Source organism: Euleptes europaea, chromosome 18 (genome assembly GCF_029931775.1).
Source record: "Euleptes europaea isolate rEulEur1 chromosome 18, rEulEur1.hap1, whole genome shotgun sequence".
Classification (NCBI taxonomy): domain Eukaryota; kingdom Metazoa; phylum Chordata; class Lepidosauria; order Squamata; family Sphaerodactylidae; genus Euleptes; species Euleptes europaea.
The window spans coordinates 4774923-4796523 of NC_079329.1; the positions used below are offsets into that span (position 1 = coordinate 4774923).

Here is a 21601-nt window from a genome sequence, read left to right on the forward strand (position 1 = left end):
ACATTTACTGATTAAAGATTGAAATCAGGTAGTGAATTCGGTTTCAACCTGTTTAACTTTCTTGACTAACAGCGCATTCCTGAGAGGAATGTCCGTGTTGGCTTAGGAGGCAACCCAGTAGCGTTGCTTCCTAAGGAGGTTTCGGCACCAAAAACCTGTGCAACCCTATGAGGGTTGCAAAAACCCTATGAGGGTTGCAAGGGAAATACCCCAGCAAAAAGCTGGCATATCTTGGCAAAAATAAAAAGGAACCGAAATGGCTCGGGAGGCTGACTAAAGTTGGCCCCGCCCCCCAGCCAGTGCCAGAACACCCCAGGAACGCCTCCCGGGGTGCCGGAATGCCTCCCGGCTCGCCGCTGCGGCCTGTGCTGCACCCGGGCCCAGCGCTGCTGTGGCGGACCCTGGGGACTGGCGGCCGGGCCTGCACACCAGCACTGGGGCCACTCACGCCGGTATGCGCCTTCTGGGTGCAGGCATTGTAGGCCCCTGCACCGATGGAGGCCTTAATCAGCATCAAAAGGCCTTTGGGTCGAGCAGCCAGCGCGGCTCAGGGATGGGCTGTAATAACATCTTCTGTTTAATGAATTATTATTGGAAAAAGTAATACCAAATATGTCGATTCCATAGCTATATGTCCTATACCCTAAGGTCAGCAGTGGTTGTGACTAGCATAAATGTGACTGGAAATAACTAGGCCTAACTAACTAAAACCTAACTAAAACTAAAACCCTAACTAAAACCTCTATTCTGGCACATTGCCTAAAATTTTCAATGAGCCACCAAGACCATAGAAAGGATAGGACTGGCTCATGAGAGATGCATTTACTTTGCTAAAATGTCACCTACCAGTAGACTTAACTAGAAGGAAGTTCTATGCAGGACTAACTAACCAGAAAGCTTTTAGTAGAAAACAGCAAGTGTCCAATAGCACCTTACAGACTATCAAAATTTCTGGTAGGGTATGAGCTTTGGTGAGTCACAGCTCAGTTCTTCAGAAAGCTTTTACTTTACAGAGTCATGAAGAAGAAGAAGAGCTTTTTTATGCCTACTTTCTCTACCACTTAAGGAAGAATCAAACTGGCTTATAACCACCTCCCCTTCCCTTCTCCACGACAGACACCCTGTTAGGTAGGTGGGGCTGAGAGAGCTCTAAAAGAGCTGTGACTAACCCAAGGACACCCAGTTGGCTTCATGTGGAGGAGTGGGGAAACCAACCTGGTTCACCAGATTAGAGTCTGCCGCTCATGTGAAGGAGTGGGGAATGAAACCTGGTACTCCAGATTAGAGTCCACTGCTCCTATCCACCGCTCTTAACCACTACACCACTCTGGCTCTCCACTTTACCATGAAACACTTTACCATGTCCCCTATCAAGGAACTAGCCTGACTTCCCTGTTATTTTTTTCTCCCCAGAGAAATCAGGAAAACATCTGTTGCATGTTCCACTTAGGACCACAGGAGGCTAGTGGTCAGATGGGGTGGAACATGTTTGCTAGCTCTGCTGCCAGTCAGCCCTCAGACTCTGTAGAGATAATTATCTCCCCATTGAATTGTTCAGATGATGTAATTTCCTTCCTTGGCAGTGCCATAATAATCAACAAGTGCTAGATAAAAATCAGCAAAGATGTCTGAATGAAATTATAAAATCCCGCTGTGCTGCTTAGAGCTGGGGGAGGAGGGAAAAGGCAGGCAGGACTCCGTCACTTTGATCACTGATTGTTGTGTGTTCGATTTTGCTGTGATAAACTCACTTGGAAACCAGACTGTGTGCCATCTCTGCTAGCATTCAAGGCACTCTCTGCGTGGAGTGTGGCTTTAACATGAATATGCTTCTCTTTTAGTACAGCATCAGGCAACCATCATCCAAAGCTGCCTGTTATGCTGTAGTCCGGCACAGGAGATCCTGTGCCTGGACAGAAGCTTCGCTCTGAGGATGGGGAGGCAAGTGGTGCTGCTATCTCTCCTGCTTCTGGTGGCGTGTGAAGTAGGTGCCTTTAAGTGTCCTGCCAATGATCCTCTCCCTGTTCCACATGAACGGTACCGGTCAGGGGACCTTCTCATTGGTGGGATTGCTTCTCAGATCATTTACACATTTTATGAATGCACTTTCCAGGAACATCCTTCATCAAACTTGTTTGAAGTTCCAGAGTAAGCTATTTTTCAAATGCTACCTCCTGGGCAATTGCATAGATGGTGAGCTGTGTTTGCCAAAGTGACAGAAAGCTCAAAAACGTTATCTGTAGGGCTGCTTCATCAAACTTCTCCTCTTTCCTAAGCATTGGTTGGAAACTTGTATATTCTGTTCTATTTGCATTGGTTATTGGATTCATTCTCCAATAACTGTATTTCTTCTTCTAAAGGACAGGTGATGGTAAGAGTAGGAAGAGGTCTGTGTTGTTTATTCCTCAAAGGGTTTCAAAGGTTCAAAATACACCTTAGCAGATGATGTGTGTGAAAGGGCAACCTGTTGACTGCAAGATTCCTTATTGTTCATGAGAGTGCACTGAATACCGACTCCACTGGCAATCTGCACTGATTTCCCCTTCCCATTGTAGACCCCACTCAAGTAAATCTTCAGATCCCCTATCCTCCAGGATTTTATGGACACCAGTGGACTACAGTGGGACTGGGGAAGCAGGACAGTTTCATTCTGCCACTGGGAAATTTAGCCTGGATGCTTCCACTGCTCCATCCAGAGATTTAACATCTAGGTGCTTAGGGGAGGAACCTCAACCCTGAAATAGAACAAAGGAAACATAACATATATCAAGGTACCTCACAAAATGAGCTTTGACTCATGAAATCTTATGCCCTGGAAAACTGTGTTGTTCTGAAAGATGCTACCGGACTCAAATTTTGATCATATCATATTTGTGAATCACACAGGTACTGGTAATTTTTGTCACCATCCCTGTTATGTGAGCTGAAGGGGTACACATGAAGCTGCCATATACAGAAACAGACCATTGGTCCATCAAAGTCAGTATAGTCTGCTCAGACTGGCAGAGGCTCTCAGGCAGAGGTTTTTCACATCACCTACTTGCCTGGTCCTTTTAACTGGTGATGCCGGGGATTGCACCTGGGACTATCTGCGGGCCAAGCAGATGCTCTGCCACTGAGACACATCCCTTCCCCATTATCTTTGAAATATTATAAAGAAAGCACATTTCTTTGCTTGGGAAATTACATCAGAGCCAGAAGTGACCAGCATTATAGTACAAAGCCTTGCTGCAGTGTACAATATTTCCATTCAGTAGCATTTAACTCTCTTTACAGCATGGTGACCAAGTTCTACCAGCACATCCTTGCTTTTCTCTTTGCCATCAATGAGATCAATGAGAATCCCGAGATCCTGCCCAACGTCACTCTTGGGTCGCACATTTATGACAGCTACAACGAAGCGAGGTTGACGTATCGTACCACTCTAGACCTCCTCTTCAAATTACAGAGGTTTGTCCCCAACTACAAATGTGACACCCAGAAAAACCTCATAGCCGCTGTTGGGGGACTTGGCTTTGATACCTCCTTTCGCATGGCAGACATCTTAGGTCTTTACAAGACTCCACAGGTACTATATGTATATGGTGAGACATGAATAATTTTACAACTTATATTCATGCCATTCTGTGCATGATTTTGTAGTACTGAAAGAGGTATGACCTTTCATTCAAACAAAAAAAAAAGTAAAAGGGAAGTTTTCTTCCTGTATGTGTGGGGAGGACAGGAATATACAGGACAGCTGAAATGTTTCTAACAAATTTCTGTCCCCTTCTTAAATTTCAATGAATGGACCAGTTCAGACCCTTGGTCCATCTAGCTATTGATGGGGAGGGGATTTGTTTTTTCTGAAATTCCACATATGTATCATCGGTCCATCTAGCTATTACTGTTACTAGCACTGGATATCAAGAGTCTCAGACATAGAAATGCCTTTCCTTTTACCTTACCAGCATGGTGTAGTGGTTAAGACAGAGCTGGGTTTGGAGCAGTGGACTCTGATCTGGAGAACCAGGTTTGATTCCCCCACTCCTCCATGTGAATGGTAGAGGCTAATCTGGTGAACTGGATTTGTTTCCCCACTCCTATACATGAAGCCAGCTGGGTGACCATGGGCTAGTCACACTCTCTCAGCCCCACCTACTTCACAGGGTATCTATTGTGAAGAGGGGAAGGGAAGGTGATTGTAAGCCAGTTTAATTTCTCCTTAAGTGGTAGAGAAAGGCAGTATATAAAAACCAACTCTTCTTCTTCTTCTAACTTTTAAGTGGAGATGTCATAGATTGCACCTGGAACTATATATATTCTACCAACAAATTAAGATCCATTTGCCTAACTGCTCTCTACATTTTTGTATATTTCTTCCTAGCTCACATATGGATCCTTTGCCTCTAAGGAGACAGATGTGACAAAGTTCCCTTCCTTTTACCGCATGGTCCCTAATGAATCCCATCAATATATGGGGATTATCCAGTTGCTTCTCCATTTTGGATGGACATGGATTGGGCTCTTAACTGTGGGTGATGAGAGTGGAGAACATTTCTTAAAGACCATAGAACCATTGCTTTCCAAATATGGCATCTGTTTAGCTGTCACAGAAAGAATCCTAAAGTATGGCAACTGGAATAGTATGGATGACCTTCAAGATTTTTCCTCAAACTTATATAAACCTTTTGTAGATACCAAAGCCAATACATTTATCTTCTATGGAGATTCTATAGCTATTATAACATTCAACACTTTTTTGCATCTAGGAAATTTTGATTATAAGGAAAATATATTATTTAGGAAGGTGTGGATTGTGACAGGCCAGATTGATTTTGCAGCAACAGGCCTTCAAAGAGGAGTGGATTTCCAGTTTTTCCAAGGTGCCATTTCCTTCACAGTCCATTCAAATGAGATTCCGGGGTTCCAGAAATTTCTCCAGAATGTGAACCCCTATCAAGCACAAGGTGATGATTTTCTCAATGAATTCTGGGAGCAAGCTTTCTCCTGTCCACTTGCAGATCCCCAGGAACCAGTGAATGTTGAGGAGGCATGTACTGGGGAAGAGAGGTTGGAAGACCTCCCTGCACTTGTTTTTGAAATGCGCATGACTGGTGACAGCTACACTGTCTATAATGCTGTCTATGCTGTGGCACATGCTTTGCATGCCATGTACACATCTAAATCTAAGCACAGGTCAGTGATGGGTGCTAAAACTGTTGAACTTCAAGATCTCCATCCTTGGCAGGTAATGCCGTATCTAGGGCTATGCAAACAAACAAACAAACAAAAAATTGGTAAATTTTGATTTTAGATTTACTGGGCCTGAATTTGTTTGGTAAATCCGAAATAAACTGAATACCCATACCAGTAAATGGGTATTTGGCTTTATTTCTGGGTTTACCAAAAAAATTCAAGTCCATTGTAGTCTATGGAATTTACTTTCAAGGCTCTGGAGGGGGCATTTTTCAAGATGGAGTCACCAAATGTCCAGCATAGCCGCAAGGGGCTCTCATTAGATGGACACTGATGTTTGTATAAATTTGGGATGGGGGGTCCAATTTTATGGGCCCACAAAGGGGTTGCCCCCATCCTCCAGGCATTTGTGAGCACCAAGCTGTCAATCATTTTTCAAGTTCAGAAGGTCAGCGTGTCCGAAGACTGGTGGAAAGAGCCAATTGGTTAGGCTTGTGCCTCAGTGTCTAGGGGCTTTGTTCATACCTGAGTCACTTTGCATGATGTCCATGCAAATTAATTTCCAAACTGAGGAAAATGGTTTAAATGCAATAAAAATTAGGCACTGAAAACATTTCTTTTGCTGACAAATGACTTCCTGTGCTTCAATATAGTCATCAATAATTTGATTTCAAGAGATGCTCACAGTGTGGGGAAATGAAGCCAATAATCAGGGCAGCCTTCAGTTTGAAAGCAGGTATTCATGGGGGGGGGGATGATTTTGGAGGTAGACAAAGTCTTGACCAAGGTGACTCTTCTGACGGAGATTGCTCATCCATGTGGGTGAGGGAATCTTCTTTAGAAGCCTGATCTGTAGCTATTAAAATCAGTGCTTTTAGATGGAGGGTATATCCCTCTGGATGGGACTGGATGAGGCCCATCTTTGAAATGACTCTTCTGCTATGCCAACTAGTCTTCTGTTGGATGATGTACCTGGAAGGTTGATCAGACCAAAGTGGCTCTGATAACACAGCCCCTACTTCAAAAGGCCCCCAACTATGGGGTCCTAGCAAAACCAGTCAAAGATAGAAAAAATGGGAGAAGGGAAATATCCCAAACCCGAAAAAGCTGATTATCTATTCGACTTTTTGGGGATCGCCTATTTGGCTTGGGGCAGATTGCTAGGTGTTGGTATTTGGCCGAAAATCAACCCAAATATTGCTGAAACAGCTAATTTTGGCTTTATTTTCAGTTCGGGTTTATTGATATACACATTCCTAGTCCTAACAGGGAAATGATATCATTGTCATGAATAGATTCGTACAAGATGAAACAATATCCATCTTTGCCCCACCTGAGTACTACCTGAAATGGTACTACCTCATTATCTGTTGATGTTGTTTTGTGTGTGTTCCCTTTTCTTGTTATACTTGGAACACGAAGGAGGTTAACTGTAACTTTCTAGCAGTCATCCACTGCAAAATACCTGCACTTGTCTCTAGATGGAATCATAGAAAAGGCTATGACCAATGAAGATGTTAGGGAATCTATGTATTAATATTCCAGTATGATGTTATCTTCTTCTTCTTGTTTTTTTTTTTTAATTCAACCAGCTCCACCCATTTCTTCAAGGTATTTTGGTTAACAATTCAGCTGGAGAAATGCTATTATTCAATGATAACAAGGAAATGGAAGGCGGATTTGACCTCATAAACCTGGTCACGTTCCCAAACCGTTCTTTCCTCAGACTGAGAATTGGAAGGGTGGATCCCAGCACTTCCAAAGGAGAAGGCTTCAGCATCAACGAGGAGATGATCATGTGGCAATCCCATTTTGACCAGGTGTGGATTCCAGGTTATCTTCAGAGAGAACTCCATTCTCCAGATTAGAGGAAATTAAATTAGCAGTGCTGTTCTAAATAGAGTTAGGCCCACTGAAATCAAAGGACTTAGAAGGGTTTACTCTGCTTACAGTGGCCCCAGAAGTGACCAGTGTGCTAGAAGTTTTGTTTGCTGACCAAAGAGATGTTCTGGTAACTGACCAGGCTCTGTAATGGAATGACTGCCTCCCATCACATTCAAAAGCTAAAGAAAGATGCTCCCCCCACCTTGTTTCATTTCAACAGCTCACAGTGACCAGGCTGATTTTTAGGGGCAGCGTGTACAGGGATTGTGTCCTCTCTATGCTGAAAATGGTGATGTCAGATTACCATTAATCAACAATCTCGCTGATTGATATGTGTAATTTTTTTCAATAGCTGACTGAAAGTTTTTCCCCAAACCCATATATTCTAATATTTTTTCATACATTTCCAATTTACATTATCAAACGCTTTTTCTGCATCTAAAAATATCATTGCTATAGGGGGAGTAACAAATTCTGAATACTATTTCATCTGAAATTCCTTTATCTTTATTCTTGGAAAAGTAATTTTGTATACCTATTTTTAGCTTGTCTACTATTTTCTTATTTTTCAATAAATATTCATTTATAGACCAGGGTTTATTTCTCTTATCTCCAATATTAATTCTGATTGAAATCGCATTATGATCAGATAATACCTTGGGTAAAATTTCAGGGTTTCCTGACAAACTTGTAAGTCCTTTGGAAAGCCACATCATATCTATTCTTGAATGTGAAAGATGTCTAGATGAATAAAAAGTATATCCCTTTTTGTTACCATTTACCAATCTCCATATGTCAAACATTTCCCACTGCTCTGTAAGATGATTGAAAATGCCAGGTAATTTACCCTCACAGTTACCCTTTTTTTTCTTTGTAGATCTATCCAAGCTTGGTTCCATCACTCCATTAAAGTCTCCCATCCAAATAATCTTTTCCCACCCAAATCAGCTTTCTAAAGTTGTTTTTGTATGCTCTGCTTCTAGTCTGAGGACCATTCTATGTATATCATTTTCAGCTGTTGATGTGGCTTTATGTGGAGTTTATACCCTGGTTTCTACTTATGGCTCGGCAACTATTGATCCTTTTATGCTGTTTGTTTTATGAGTTTATCACTTCATGAGCTGCCTTCAGCATGTTTCTGGAAAGGCAGCATATAAGTTTTCTAAATAAAGTTTTATACCTCTGCTGATGAGCAGTTCTGTACTGTACTTTGCCTCTCATCTGAAACACCTTTATTTTTTTCATGTTTATGGAGAGATGGTGCCCCTCTCTGTATGCAATGGCCCCTGCTACCCTGGTAATGTGAAGAAAAAGAAAGAAGGGGAGAAATTTTGCTGCTACGATTGTGAGGAATGTCCAGAAGGGAAGGTATCAGACAAGAACGGTAGGTGATGTGATGCACTTGAGTTCAGAGTTAATTCAGCTGTAACTTACCTCAGAGCACCTGTAATGGCTTTGAAACCTTGTAGTCGAAAGGAGCTGAATTAAAAACAAGACTTTCCCCTGTCACTTATGTTCATTCACACATTCAGCTGTGCCCTAGGGGTATGCAAAAAAAAAAAAAAAAAATCAGGAAATTTTGGGTTTCGGTTTATCGGGCCCAATTTTTTTTTTGTAAACCCAGAATAAGCTGAATTCCCATACCTGTCAATGTGTTTTTGGCTTTATTTCCGGGTTTCTAAAAAAAAAATGGGTCCATTTTAGTCTATGGCATTTATGTTCATTCACACATTCAGTAGTGCCCATTAGTAATGAGAAGTCAAGTGAGACTCATGGACTAAGTCAGTTCTTAGCTGATGATAGAACTGGTATGTGTGCTTATATGTTAAGTTGCCCTTTCTGAGGAACACTATTCATAGAAACTATGCTACAATCTGCGTGGAGAACATCTCACATATTGCTCCCATCCTGAACATGGTGAAAAGAATTCATCCTGTATTCCATATGTATTTGTAATAACATGCCTCCTTTGCTTTATTTTTCTAGATATGGATGATTGTTTCAAATGCCCAGAAGATCAATATCCAAATAAGGACCATGATCAATGTATTCCCAAGAAAATAAGCTTTCTGTCATATCAAGATCCCTTAGGGATCACTTTGGCTTCAGTGGCTGTTTCTTCAACTTTGATGACTGCTGTGGTGTTAGGAATTTTCATTAAGCATAGTGATACCCCAATAGTAAAAGCAAATAACCGGGATATCACCTACACACTCCTGGTCTCCCTCCTTCTCTGCTTCCTTTCATCTTTACTATTTCTTGGGCAGCCTGGGAAGGTTACTTGCTTCCTTCGACAATCTGCTTTCGGCATCATCTTCTCAGTGGCTGTTTCTTGTGTCTTGGCCAAAACCGTCACTGTGTGTGTAGCTTTCATGGCCACCAAGCCAGGGTCCAGCATGAGGAAGTGGGTGGGCAAAAAACAGACCAACTCCATTGTCCTGTCCAGTTCCTTTATTCAAGGAGCCATTTGTACAGTGTGGCTAGTCAAATCTCCCCCATTCCCAGATATGGATAAAGAATCAGTGCTGGGAGAGATTGTGCTCGAATGCAACGAAGGCTCTGCTGTGATGTTTTACATTGTCCTGGGCTACATGGGACTTCTCTCCCTCGTCAGCTTGATCGTGGCCTTCCTAGCCAGGAAACTGCCAGATAGTTTCAATGAAACCAAGTTCATCACCTTTAGCATGCTGATCTTTTGCAGTGTTTGGTTGTCTTTTGTTCCAACCTACCTGAGCACCAAAGGGAAACTCATGGTTGCAGTGGAGATCTTCTCCATGTTGGCCTCCAGTGCTGGGTTACTGGCTTGTATCTTTTCACCCAAATGTTTCATTATTGTTCTGCGGCCTGAGCTGAACAACAGAGATCAACTAATATGGAAGAAAACATTGAGAATCTGACTGTCTTGTTGAGTTTATTTAATTTGTGGTGTCTGCAGAATGGAGACAGTGCAACTCGTTTAAGAAGCAGTTTAGCAGTTGGGCTAAATGGCCCATATGGCCAGCTCTATTATTCTATGTCAGTTGTCTGTTTTGTGTGCTTGGGGGCTCATGTTAGAATTTAAAAATAATATGTAATAAATGTTTATGAATCAAGAGAGTTGAACCTGTGATTATATCAAGAATGATGAGTATGTCAATATTTGGAATACTGTATTTAAATTGTACTTAAAAATATCTGCATAAAGATTTCTGTTTTGCACATTTTGTGGCATGATAGAAGTGTGGGGGACCTTCCAACCTCCTCAGGCAGGCTGTTCTGCAAGGTGAGAGCCACCACAGAGAATGTTTTTGAATGGGCAGTTGATCGAACCAAATCCCAGAAATATCCATCAAGGTAATCATGTCTCTAATTCCAGCCATCTGACCCAAAAGGTCACAGTATAATGAGCTGGTGTGAATAGTGGCTGCAGTTAGGGTTGCCAGCTCTGGCCTGGGAAACCTGGAGATTTTGGAGGTGGAGCCTGAGGAGGGTGGGGTTTGGAGAGGGGAGGGACTTCAATGTCATAGAGTTCAATGGAGAAAGCAGTGATTTTCTCCAGGGGAACTGATCTCTGTCACCTGGAGATCAGTTGTAATAGCTGGAGATCTCCAGCCACTGCCTGGAGGTTGGCAACTAGGGTTGCCAGGTCCCTCTTCACCTTTATCCCTTAGAAGCTCCTAGATCTTGAGCAGTGTAATTTTCAATCTAATGTTTGAGGGATATAAGGACTGAAATAAATCTTGCCACTGACACTGTAGCCTTGGGATCTCTGTCACTTAATAAAAAATGCATTATGTCAGACACAGAGGCATTAGATTTATATATGAAAAGGGGAGAGATATAACATGATCAAAGTTCCTAAAAAAAGCGGCATTCCAAGAGGGCACGAGCTAATGAATCAATAGAGCCAGGAGAGCAAGGACAGGTCCTGTCTGGGTATGGTATATTCAAAATTCTGCCCTGCATAACCATGGAGGGGTTAGCATTCAGTCTAGCTAAACAGAAGGCTCTAGAAAAAGGAGGAGTTGTCAAATAATAAGGAGGTTGCATTCCAGCTGTTACAAATTGATATCACAGATGTAGAAGCCACACTGAACCCAAATGTTAGCAAGGAGTTGAGGTACAATCCTGTGACACGTATCCTTTTACACTCCAGAGTTGGAATGCAAGTGGCATATACATAAAATAAGCCTCTCAAAAAAGCAGAAAACATGTTCAAATAACTATTGATGTTCAAATGAGCTCTTACAGGCCTCCTTTGTTTGATTAACTACCGCAGGCTCCTCTTTGCTGCAGATTAGAGGTTCTTAAAGGGGCACCCACCAGGTTAAAGTCCTATATTCTCTTAACTCATGGGGGGGTAATGTACTTGCATTGAAACACAGAAGCAGAGGATGATGGGGCTCTTGCTAAGGTAGGGTTGTCAGCTCTGGGTTGTGAAAAACCTGGAAATTTTGGGGGTGGGGCCTGAGGAGAGCATGGTTTGGAGATGGGAAGGACTTCAGTGCCATAGAGTCCAATTGCCAAAGCAGCCATTTTCTCCAGGAGAACTGATCTCTGTCAGCTGGAGATCAGTTGTAACAGTGGGAGATCTCCAGCCACCACCTGGAGGTTATTGCTGTATTCCGTATGAAAAAATACCAAAATAATAAACAAAATTACAAATAAACCTTCTTTGCTTTTACTGTGTGTTGTATACACTTCATATAAACTTACAATCATTTAGCTTCTCCCATACATATACATGCAGATTTACACATCTGAATACATAGGCATGATATGCCCTTGCAGTTTTTTCAAATCTGGTGTAATTGCCAATTTTTCTATGAGCATTACTTGCCCTCACAATCTATGCTGTGCCATATGACATGCTCACTTTATTTCCTGGGATTAGGTAAAGTTTCAATAATCTTTACCAAGCCATCAATTGAAATTGAGGCAACAGCCTTTCCCTGCCTGTCACGATCCTATTGTCTCACTATTGAACGGAGAAAGTGTATGAAGACTTTTTTTTCTCTATTGCTGCTGCCAACCAGAGGCAAATTTAGCAGAAGTAATTATCTCAACCTGGGATGATTGAAATCACTGTAATTTTTACACATGGCCAAAGCACCACAGCTTTTCAGAAGGGGATAGAAATAATTCAATAAACAAGTCTGTGTGGCTTATAACTACACCTCCTCTTCTTTTGAGAAATGAAAAGCGGGAAGAGACAGGCAGGGCTCTGTCACTTTGGTCTCTCACGTGTTGCTTTGACAATCCAGAATGGCAACCTGACCTTTCGAAACCTTCTCTGACATTCAACATCTCAACTGACTCTAAAAGGAAGTTTGATACTTTCCCCCTTCAAGACCTGTATTGACATTATCAGTTGACATCCCAGGCAGCCTGTTTAAATTGGGCTGGTGCTTCCAATGGGCACAGGAACATCTGTATTCGCAGACAATTTTTGCCGTCAGTTGGTGTCTCTCACAGTCACATTGCTGTTTCTGTTGTCTCCTGAGGCGTGCAAAATGGATATGTGTCTCGTGAAAGGTTTCTTCCCTGGTGTACATGAGAGTTATCAGTCAGGGGACCTCACGATAGGGGGGATTGTCTCTCAGTTTCCCATCTTTTTCTCTGAATTTTCTTTCCAGCAATTTCATTTCCAGGACATGCTTGAGAATGCAATGTAAGAAAACGTTTTCCCTGTGTCTTCCAGTGAACTAGGCCAATCACACTCGGTGAAAGTACGTGTAGGTTTCAGGTTGTTCTTTCCTTGCACTCCCAACCATTGCTCTTTTCTCCATCTTTTCTTTTTTTCATTATTACAAATCTCTCCTCTCATAATGAAGGCTCTATTTTCAAAGTTTAGAAAAAAATGTCTTTTTCTAAGAAAAAATGTCGAAGATTTATTTAGTGGGAAAGAGGTTATATGGAAATGGTTGAAAAAGCTCTAATTTCATCCCACAGATTTTGGACTTAGTGTTCCACTTTTTACTAGTGAATGTCTGCCAGTGCATGAGGTATAGGGTTGCCTGGTCACTCTTCGCCACCGGTGGGAGGTTTTTGGGGCGAAGCCTGAGGAGGGCATGGTTTGAAGAGGGAAGGGACTTCATTGCCATAGAATCCAATTGGCAAAGTGGCTATTTTCTCCAGGTGAACTGATCTCTATCGGCTGGAGATCAGTAGTAATAGCAGGAGATCTCCAGCTAGTACCTGGAGGTTGGCAATCCTAATGAGGTATGCTGTATTCTTGATTCTGTGATAGCTTATCCTACTCCAGTTTGAAAGCCAGGTGATTCTTCTTTTGGCTTAAAATGCACTCAACATATAGAAGAGCTTCCAGTATTAAAATGTTTTTTATATGTATTAGGGTAGAGGGATGTCCATGATACCAACACTTTATTGTATGGCCATTTCACTTTGCCCTGAGTTGTGTTGCTTTTAAATTCTAGCAACCCTGAACTGTGAACACACATGAACACATGAAGCTGCCTTATACTGAAGCAGACCCTTGTTCCATCAAAGTCAGTATTGTCTACTCAGACTGGCAGCGGCTCTCCAGGGTCTCAGGCAGGGGTTTTTCACCTCACCTATCTGCCTAGTCCCTTTAACTGGAGATGCCAGGGATTGAACCTGGGACCTTCTGCATGCCAAGCAAATGCTCTACCATTGAGCCACAGCCCCTCCCTAATGTTGGTGGCCTTTCCATCCAAGTACTAACCAGGCCTGACCCTGCGTAGCTTCTGAGATCTGACGAGATCAGACTATGCTGGGCCACCCAGGTCAGGGCAACTTTGCTTTAGGAAATGGAATGTGATAATTGTGCACGGTCTCGTCTTGAAAATACTATTGGTGTAATTATGAAATGGAGACTGTGTGTCTCCACTACCTATTTAGAGGGACAGCATCTAACTCTCAGAAATATATAACAGCTTCCCCAAAAGAAAAATAGAGACAAATCATGAACATTACTTGGGACAAAGAGGAAGTATCCATAGCAAGTGACAGATATTTTTTATATCAAGCCCAAAGCAAAATAGATTGGTATTGTGTTAAAAATATTTAAACAATTCAGAATGCTTCTATTTAGATGTGTTAGCAAAAAAACAAACAGGCACTGATAGCAATGGTCGTTTATGGAAAGCAATAAAGTAGGCAAAACACAAAGACAAAAATACAGCGTAATGTCCCGAAATAACAAACAAACAACTAGCAGGCATAGGGTGAAGCATCTACCCGAGAAACTGAAAGCGGCACATAACAAACGTGATGGACGGGCAAGCTTGTAGCAAGGTCCCGGAAGATAAGTAAAAGGTGTTGACTGTGTCTCCAAACAGATCGTAGCGTTGCCTGTAGCCTGCAGCCGAATAACAATCCACAACAGGATGAATAAGTTGTGATGACCCGAGATAGGAGCCCGGTGCAAATCCTGTTTCGCAGGATGCTTTTATCTATCGGGATTAATGCAACGGATGTGCATCTATCACGTTGCTGTGTAACAACATCTTAGTATGAGTATATGGAAGGCTAATAGCCTGTCTGGTTTGTTTTTTTGCTAACTGACTATTTGGCATGAGGTTTTTTTTCTCTATTTAGATGTGAACATAAAATTCTGTTTACAGTATGACAACGAAGAACTACCAAAATGCCCTGGCCTTGGAGTTTGCTGTTAAGGAGATTGATGAGAATGCCAAGATGTTGCCAAATATTTCGCTTGGGTTCCATGTGTATGAGAGCTATTATGATGACTGGATGACCTATCACGCCACTCTGAACTTGCTCTTCAGATCCCATCGATTTGTCCCCAACTATAGATGTGACACTGAAAAGAGTCCAAAAGCCATCATTGGGGGACTTAGCTCGGAGATCTCCTTCCGTATGGCAGATATTCTGGATCTTCACAAGGTTCCACAGGTAAGCTCTGCGCATAGGACAGTTTCAAAAATTACAACTAATAATGAAACTCAAGACAATGCATTCTCCTGGATCAAACAGAGATCTGGGATTCCTGTCTCATTACCAATGCTAATTTCAAGTCGCTTCCGACTCATGGCGACCTTATGAATCAAAGTCCTCCAAAACGTCCTATCTTTGACAGCCTTGCTCAGGTCTTGCAAATTGAGGGCTGTGGCTTCCTTTATTGAGTCAATCTATCTCTTGTTGGGTCTTCCTCTTTTCTTCCTGTGTTAAAATTATTTAAATAATTCACACCTAATCCAATCATGCCTGCTAATGTCATTGACTTGCTTTTGGCATTTACATTGCCATTGTCTGTTTAATTCACTCGTCTCTACTTACGGATAGATGGAATCACATTCTAGCTGTATCTGAAGAAGTGAGCTGTGGCTCACGAACATTCATACCCTGCCAGAAATTTTGTTAGTCTTTAAGGTGCTACTGGGCTTTTGCTGGTTTTAAAAAAGGTTGTGCTATTTCTGGGGTTCATGTTGTGCTTGACAAGGTCAGAGCAGGAGGGAAAAAATGGAAGTTGGACCTTATTCCCATGATGTCAGAAAATTTGGATAGAAGCAGTTGTAAGTCTTCAGAATGTGCAAATATATATTGGCTAAACAGTCAAGAAGACAAAAATAATGACTACAGGAGAATTACTCAACTTTAAGGTTGTCAATGAGGAAACTGAAATTGTTCAAGACTTTCTATTCCTTGACTCCGTCATCAACCAAAAGGGAGACTGCAGCCAAAAAATCAGAAGGAGACTGAGACTGGGAAGGGCAACCATGAAGGAACTAGAAGTGTAAGGATGTGTCATTGGCAACCAAGATCAAGTTAATTCATGCCATGGTATTCCCTATTACTATGTATGGGTGTGAGAGCTGAACAATGAAGAAAGATGATAGGAAGAAAGTAGATTCCTTTGAAATGTGGTGTTGGAGGAGAGTGTTATAGATACTATGGACTGCCAAAAAAGCAAATCAGTGGGTTATAGATAAAATCAAGCCTGAACTGACCCTAGAAGCTAACATGACTAAACTGAGGCTGTCATACTTTGGTCACATTATGAGAGGCCAAGAGTCACTGGAAAAGACAATCATGCTAGGAAAAGTTGAGGTCAGCAGGAAAAGAGGAAGACCCAACAAGAGATGGATTGACTCTATAAAGGAAGCCACGGCCCTCAATTTGCAAGACGTGAGCAAGGCTGTTAAGGATAGGACGTTGATCCATGAGGTTGCCATGTGTCAAAATTGACTTGATGGCACTTAATGCACACACAAACTGGCGGCAAGTATGTAGTCAGATTTCAGCTAACATTGCATCTTTTCTTTTAGCTCACATATGGGTTGTTTGCCCAAGATGAGAAGGATATAAGACAACTCCCTTCCTTTTACCACATGGTGCTAAATGAAGCCCAGCAGACCATGAGGTTAATTAAACATTTCCAATGGACTTGGGTTGGGCTTTTTGTTGTGGATAATGACAGCGGAGAACAGTTCTCACGTAGTCTGGAGCCATCACTTACCCAAAATGGAATCTGTTTAGCATTCATAGAAACAATACTATCCCGCCGCCATGAGGTGAGCATGGATTACTTCAACTATGTGATCTCCAGAGCATACCTGCCTTTCATAGACAGCAAAGCAAGTGCAGTCATCCTCTATGGAAGACCAACAACCATTAATTGGCTAATGACATTAGTATCCGTAGCAGGTCCTGGACTTAAGGAAAATCCTTCACTTAGAAAGGTGTGGATTATGGCAGGCCACGTTGATTTTGCATTAACGTTCCTTCAGAGGAGTTGGGATTTTGGATTCTTCCAAGGTGCCATTTTCTTCACAATTCATTCAGAGAAGCTTGCAGGTTTTCAGAAGTTTCTTCAAAATGTGAAACCTTGCAGGACAGAAGGAGATGGTTTTATGAAGGACTTCTGGGAACAAGCATTTGAATGTTCATTTCCAAAGTCCGAGGAGCCAATGAAGAGCGATGGGACATGTACTGGGGAGGAGAGGCTGGAGAATCTTCCTGGGCCAGTCTTTGAAATGAGCATGACTGGCCACAGTTACAGCATCTATAATGCTGTCTATGCTGTGGCGCATGCTTTGCAGTCCATGTCCACTTCCAGATCCCGCCACAGACCAACGATGGATAGTCAAGGAGCTCTATTTCAAGATCTTCAGCCTTGGCAGGTAGTACTTTCTCAATAGGTTGTAATTGTTATGAAGCTATGTTGTGGTTGAGATAGTTTCCAACTTCCTCTAACATGAATAACTGTGAAAGGGTGTCACACACATTTCTGGTTTATAATGGTCTTTTTATCAGATGTGACAAAAACGCACACCACAAACTCACCCAAAGGAGCATGCAATAGCCTCAGTGTTCCTGATACGCATGGTCACCATTTAGAACCATGTGGCAAAAGAAAGTGTTGTATCCTTCTCCTCTTGAGCACAAAACCTATATGTCAGTCATGGTGACTAAAAGGAGGCTCCACAGTGAAAGGCAGTAAGCCTCTCATTACCAGAGAGCCAGCGTGGTGGAGTGGTTAAGAGTGGTGGTTTGAAGCGGTGGACTATGAGCTGGAGAACCAGGTTTGATTCCCTACTCCTGCACATGAAGCCAGCTGGGTGACCTTGGGCTAGTCACACTCTCTCAGCCTCATCTATCTCACAGGGTGTCTGTTGTGGGGAGGAGAAGGGAAGGTGATTGTAAGCCGGTTTGATTCTCCCTTAAGTAGTAGAGAAAGTCGGCATATAAAAACCAACTCTCCTCCTCCTCCTCCTCCTCCTCCTCCTCCTCCTTCAAGAGGTAAAGCGAGGGGAAGCCCTCAGCCTCTATGACTTACATTGGCTCTCCAGATTAAAGAGCAGGATGCTGGATGGGATGGATCACTGCTGGTCTGACCCAGCAGGACACTTCTTATCTTCTTGTGTTTTTAGTTCGGGGAGGGGCTGTGGTTCAGTTTGTAGAGCCTCTGCTTGGCATGCAGAAGTTCCCATGTTCAATCCCCAGCATCTCCAGTTAAAGGGACAAGGCAAGAAGGTGATGTGAAAGACCTCTGCCTGAGACCCTGGAGAGCCGCTGCCAGTCTGAATAGACAATACTGACTGTGATGGACCAAGGGTCTGATTCAGTATAAGGCAGCTTCATGTGTTAGTGTGAACAGGGCACTGGACTGATTTTCTGTGCATTTAAAGCTTCAGTACCACTATGCAAACTCGCGCAGAATTTCTGTGTTGTCTTATCCATGAGAAATGCTAACCACCCTTGTTTATGTCCTCCCTGTATACGTCATTATCATGTTTGAGAAGAACTGTTTTGTGAATCTGCATGTTTTCACAAACTCTGAATGTGAAAATTTGTGGTTGAACTCCCCACCCCCACCCTGGGCTAGACTGGAGTGAAGTAACACAGTTTTGCTCACCAGAAATTATATTTGTCTGCCATTCTATTCTTTCTTTTTTAAAAAATATATAGCTTCACCCATTCCTTCAAGGAATTTTGTTTAACAATTCAGCAGGCGAAACAGTATATTTTAATAACAGGGAAATGGTAACTGGATTCGATATAATGAATGTGGTCACGTTCCCAAACAATTCCTTCCTGAAAGTGAAAGTCGGAAGTCTGAATCCCCATGCTCCTGAAGGACAGGAATTCATCATTCATGAAGACCGAATTGTGTGGCCCCGTGTTTTCAAACAGGTACGGATTCTAGGGCATTTTGAGGGGTGACTTCACTGTTGGCATAGATTATCCACAAATAAGGAGCCCCGTGGCGCAGAGTGGTAAGATGCAGTACTGCAGTCCAAGCTCTGCTCACGAACTGAGTTCGATCCCGACTGAAGTCTATTTCAAGTAGCCGGCTCAAGGTTGACTCTGCCTTCCATCCTTCCAAGGTTGGTGAAATGAGTACCCAGCTTGCTGGGGGTAAAGGGAAGATGTAAACCACCCTCCCTCTACTACAACTGATCTCCAGCCGGTAGGAATCAGTTCACTTGGGGAAAATGGCTGCTTTGGCAATTGGATTCTATGGCATTGAAGTCCCTCCCCTCCCCAAACCCAGCCCTCCTCAGGCTCTGTCCCAAAAAGCTCCAGGTATTTCCCAACCCAGAGCTGGCAATACTAGTCTCACTGAGGAAGTTGAAATATAATTACCTACCTACCTAACTAGCTAGATAGCTAACTAACTAACTAAACAAACAAATAAACATTGTCATTGACTACAACTGACCACTAGTTGTCTTTCCCGGTTTTGGGAGGGATGATTGATTAATACTCATTTTTCCTCATTCCCAACTATTCTCAACCAAACAATGGACTTCAAACATAGTGTGTGGCATAATCAGAAAGAGACTAGCTTGCTGTTTTAGGCATAATTCAATTGTAACTTCTCATTAGTGAATAGAATAATTTGGCAATTCCTCTACCATTGTTATGTTTATGAACAGGTGCCCCCAACATCTGTCTGCAACGACCCCTGTCAGCCTGGATATCATAAGGAAAAGAAGGAGGGGAAGAAATTTTGCTGCTACAATTGCGTTCCGTGCCAGGAAGGGAAGACTGCAAACCAGAAGGGTAGGTTGCACAAGACAGAAAATTCAGATTGCCATTTTCCACAGAGTATCGCATGATCTTGAACTTGTAACTACTTGGGTGGCCAAACCAAGTACTTTAAGAGGACAAGTCAGGTACTTGTTGCTATTACCCAGGAGGAAGCAAAATTAAAAATTGCAGCAGAGTTTATGAATAAGTAGCCATAGAAATGGATCAGAATTGTAGCACTACAACTGAAATGTCCTGTAGAACTCATCAAAAAGAACTTATCCCTTATTGTTCCTGAACAATGGGGGCACTTTATTTCCATTTGTACTAGAACCAGACTGTGTATATGTGTGATGCCTTTCTTTGTCTATGCTAGAAACTTTTCTCTGACTTCTCCTTCTCTTTCTGTGCCATTGTTCTCTCTCTTCATGGTCTTTCAAGAGTCAAGATGCTTCTGTAGATGTTTCCTGTGCAAGCAGGAGAGCATTCACTGCATGTGATTCCTTCCTTCCTTGTCTGTACAATTTTGCTAAAAAAACCAATATACATAGTGATAGTTCCAACATCAAATGTAGCAATTAGAATCAGAGTAAAATCAACTGTGGGTTTAAACTAATATGGGACCCACTTCTCTTTTTTCAGATATGGATAACTGCAACACATGTCCAGAAGATCAATATCCAAGCATGGACCATGATCAATGTTTGCCCAAGATTGTAAGCTTTCTGTCTTATGAAGAACCTTTAGGCATCAGTTTGACTATTGTTGCTCTTTCTTTCTCCCTGAGCACATCTTTGGTTCTAGCAATTTTCATTAGGCACAAAGATACCCCCATAGTCAAAGCCAACAACCGGGATATCACCTACACTCTTCTTGTTTCCCTTCTGCTCTGCTTCCTCTGTTCCCTGCTTTTCCTCGGACAACCAAACAAGACGACTTGCTTCCTCCAGCAATCCGCTTTCAGCATCATCTTTACAGTGGCTGTTTCTTGTGTCTTGGCCAAAACCATCACTGTGGTGGTAGCTTTCATGGCCACCATACCAGGATCCAATATGAGGAGGTGGGTGGGAAAAAGACTGACCAACTCAGTTGTCCTTTCCTGTTCACTTCTAGAAGCAGCCATTTGTGTTGTGTGGCTAGCAACCTCTCCCCCATTCCCAGATTTTGACAGAAAGTCCCTGTCTAGGGAGATCATGGCTCAGTGCAATGAAGGATCCATCCTCCTATTTTATATTTCTCTGGGCTACATGGGACTTCTCTCCTTCATCAGCTTGATTGTGGCTTTCCTTGCAAGAAAACTGCCAGACAGCTTTAACGAAGCCAAGTTCATCACCTTCAGCATGCTGGTGTTCTGCAGTGTTTGGTTGTCTTTCATTCCGACCTACCTGAGCACCAAAGGGAAATACATGGTAGCGGTCGAAGTCTTCTCTATCCAGGCATCCAGTGCTGGGTTACTGGCCTGTATCTTTTTCCCAAAATGCTACATTATTGTTCTGAGACCTGATCTGAATAAAAGGAACCAGATAATTGGCAGGAAGAATTATTAAAGTCATTCTAATGTACCTACTCTGTATGGTATATAGAGAACGACAATGGGTCTATTGTAGGAACCATATCAGGCTAGAACAGCTGTCAGTCCTACCAATTTTTCTCACACATCTAAAGGCAACACACCCAATATATGGCTAATTCACATAAATTAACCTCTAGACTGCATGATACTGTCTTTCTTTAACATGACGAATTTTAAGAACAGCCCTCCATTGCAACTCTGCTGTTTCTTGATCAGTTCTTTATTAAATTTGCCATATAAACCATAATGGAGCAGGATACAAATGTCCACTAGTAGTTATATCCCATATTTCCTTTATAATCCCATTTATGCTTTCTGAATAAAAGAACATTTTTTTAAAAACGGAATGAATTAATCAGGGATTACATGTTCCAATGGTTCTACAATCACCATTACAAATCTGTATTAGTGTTCTAAGTTCATTAAGAAGCATTTCAGCATCTTCCTGAGCGACTGTGGCATCTTACAAATACATATGCAGGTAAATATGTGCTATCATGTCGCAAC

At 42.3% G+C, this 21601-nt stretch overlaps 2 protein-coding genes across 2 annotated transcripts; both read left to right on the top strand.

Moving 5' to 3' along the window:
* The first annotated feature begins 338 nt into the window (after positions 1-338).
* On the top strand, positions 339-9959 carry LOC130489911 (vomeronasal type-2 receptor 26-like). Its single transcript, XM_056863698.1, has 7 exons — positions 339-452; positions 1847-2148; positions 3277-3568; positions 4367-5178; positions 6905-6985; positions 8310-8446; positions 9049-9959. The coding sequence occupies exons 1-7, from the start codon at positions 339-341 to the stop codon at positions 9957-9959; spliced, it is 2649 nt and encodes an 882-aa protein (XP_056719676.1).
* Positions 9960-14649: 4690 nt separating this feature from the next.
* Positions 14650-21068, top strand: LOC130489912 (vomeronasal type-2 receptor 26-like). Its single transcript, XM_056863699.1, has 5 exons — positions 14650-14940; positions 16314-17168; positions 18457-18681; positions 19428-19554; positions 20164-21068. Exons 1-5 carry the CDS (start codon positions 14650-14652, stop codon positions 21066-21068), a joined length of 2403 nt encoding a protein of 800 aa, XP_056719677.1.
* The last annotated feature ends 533 nt before the right edge of the window (positions 21069-21601 follow it).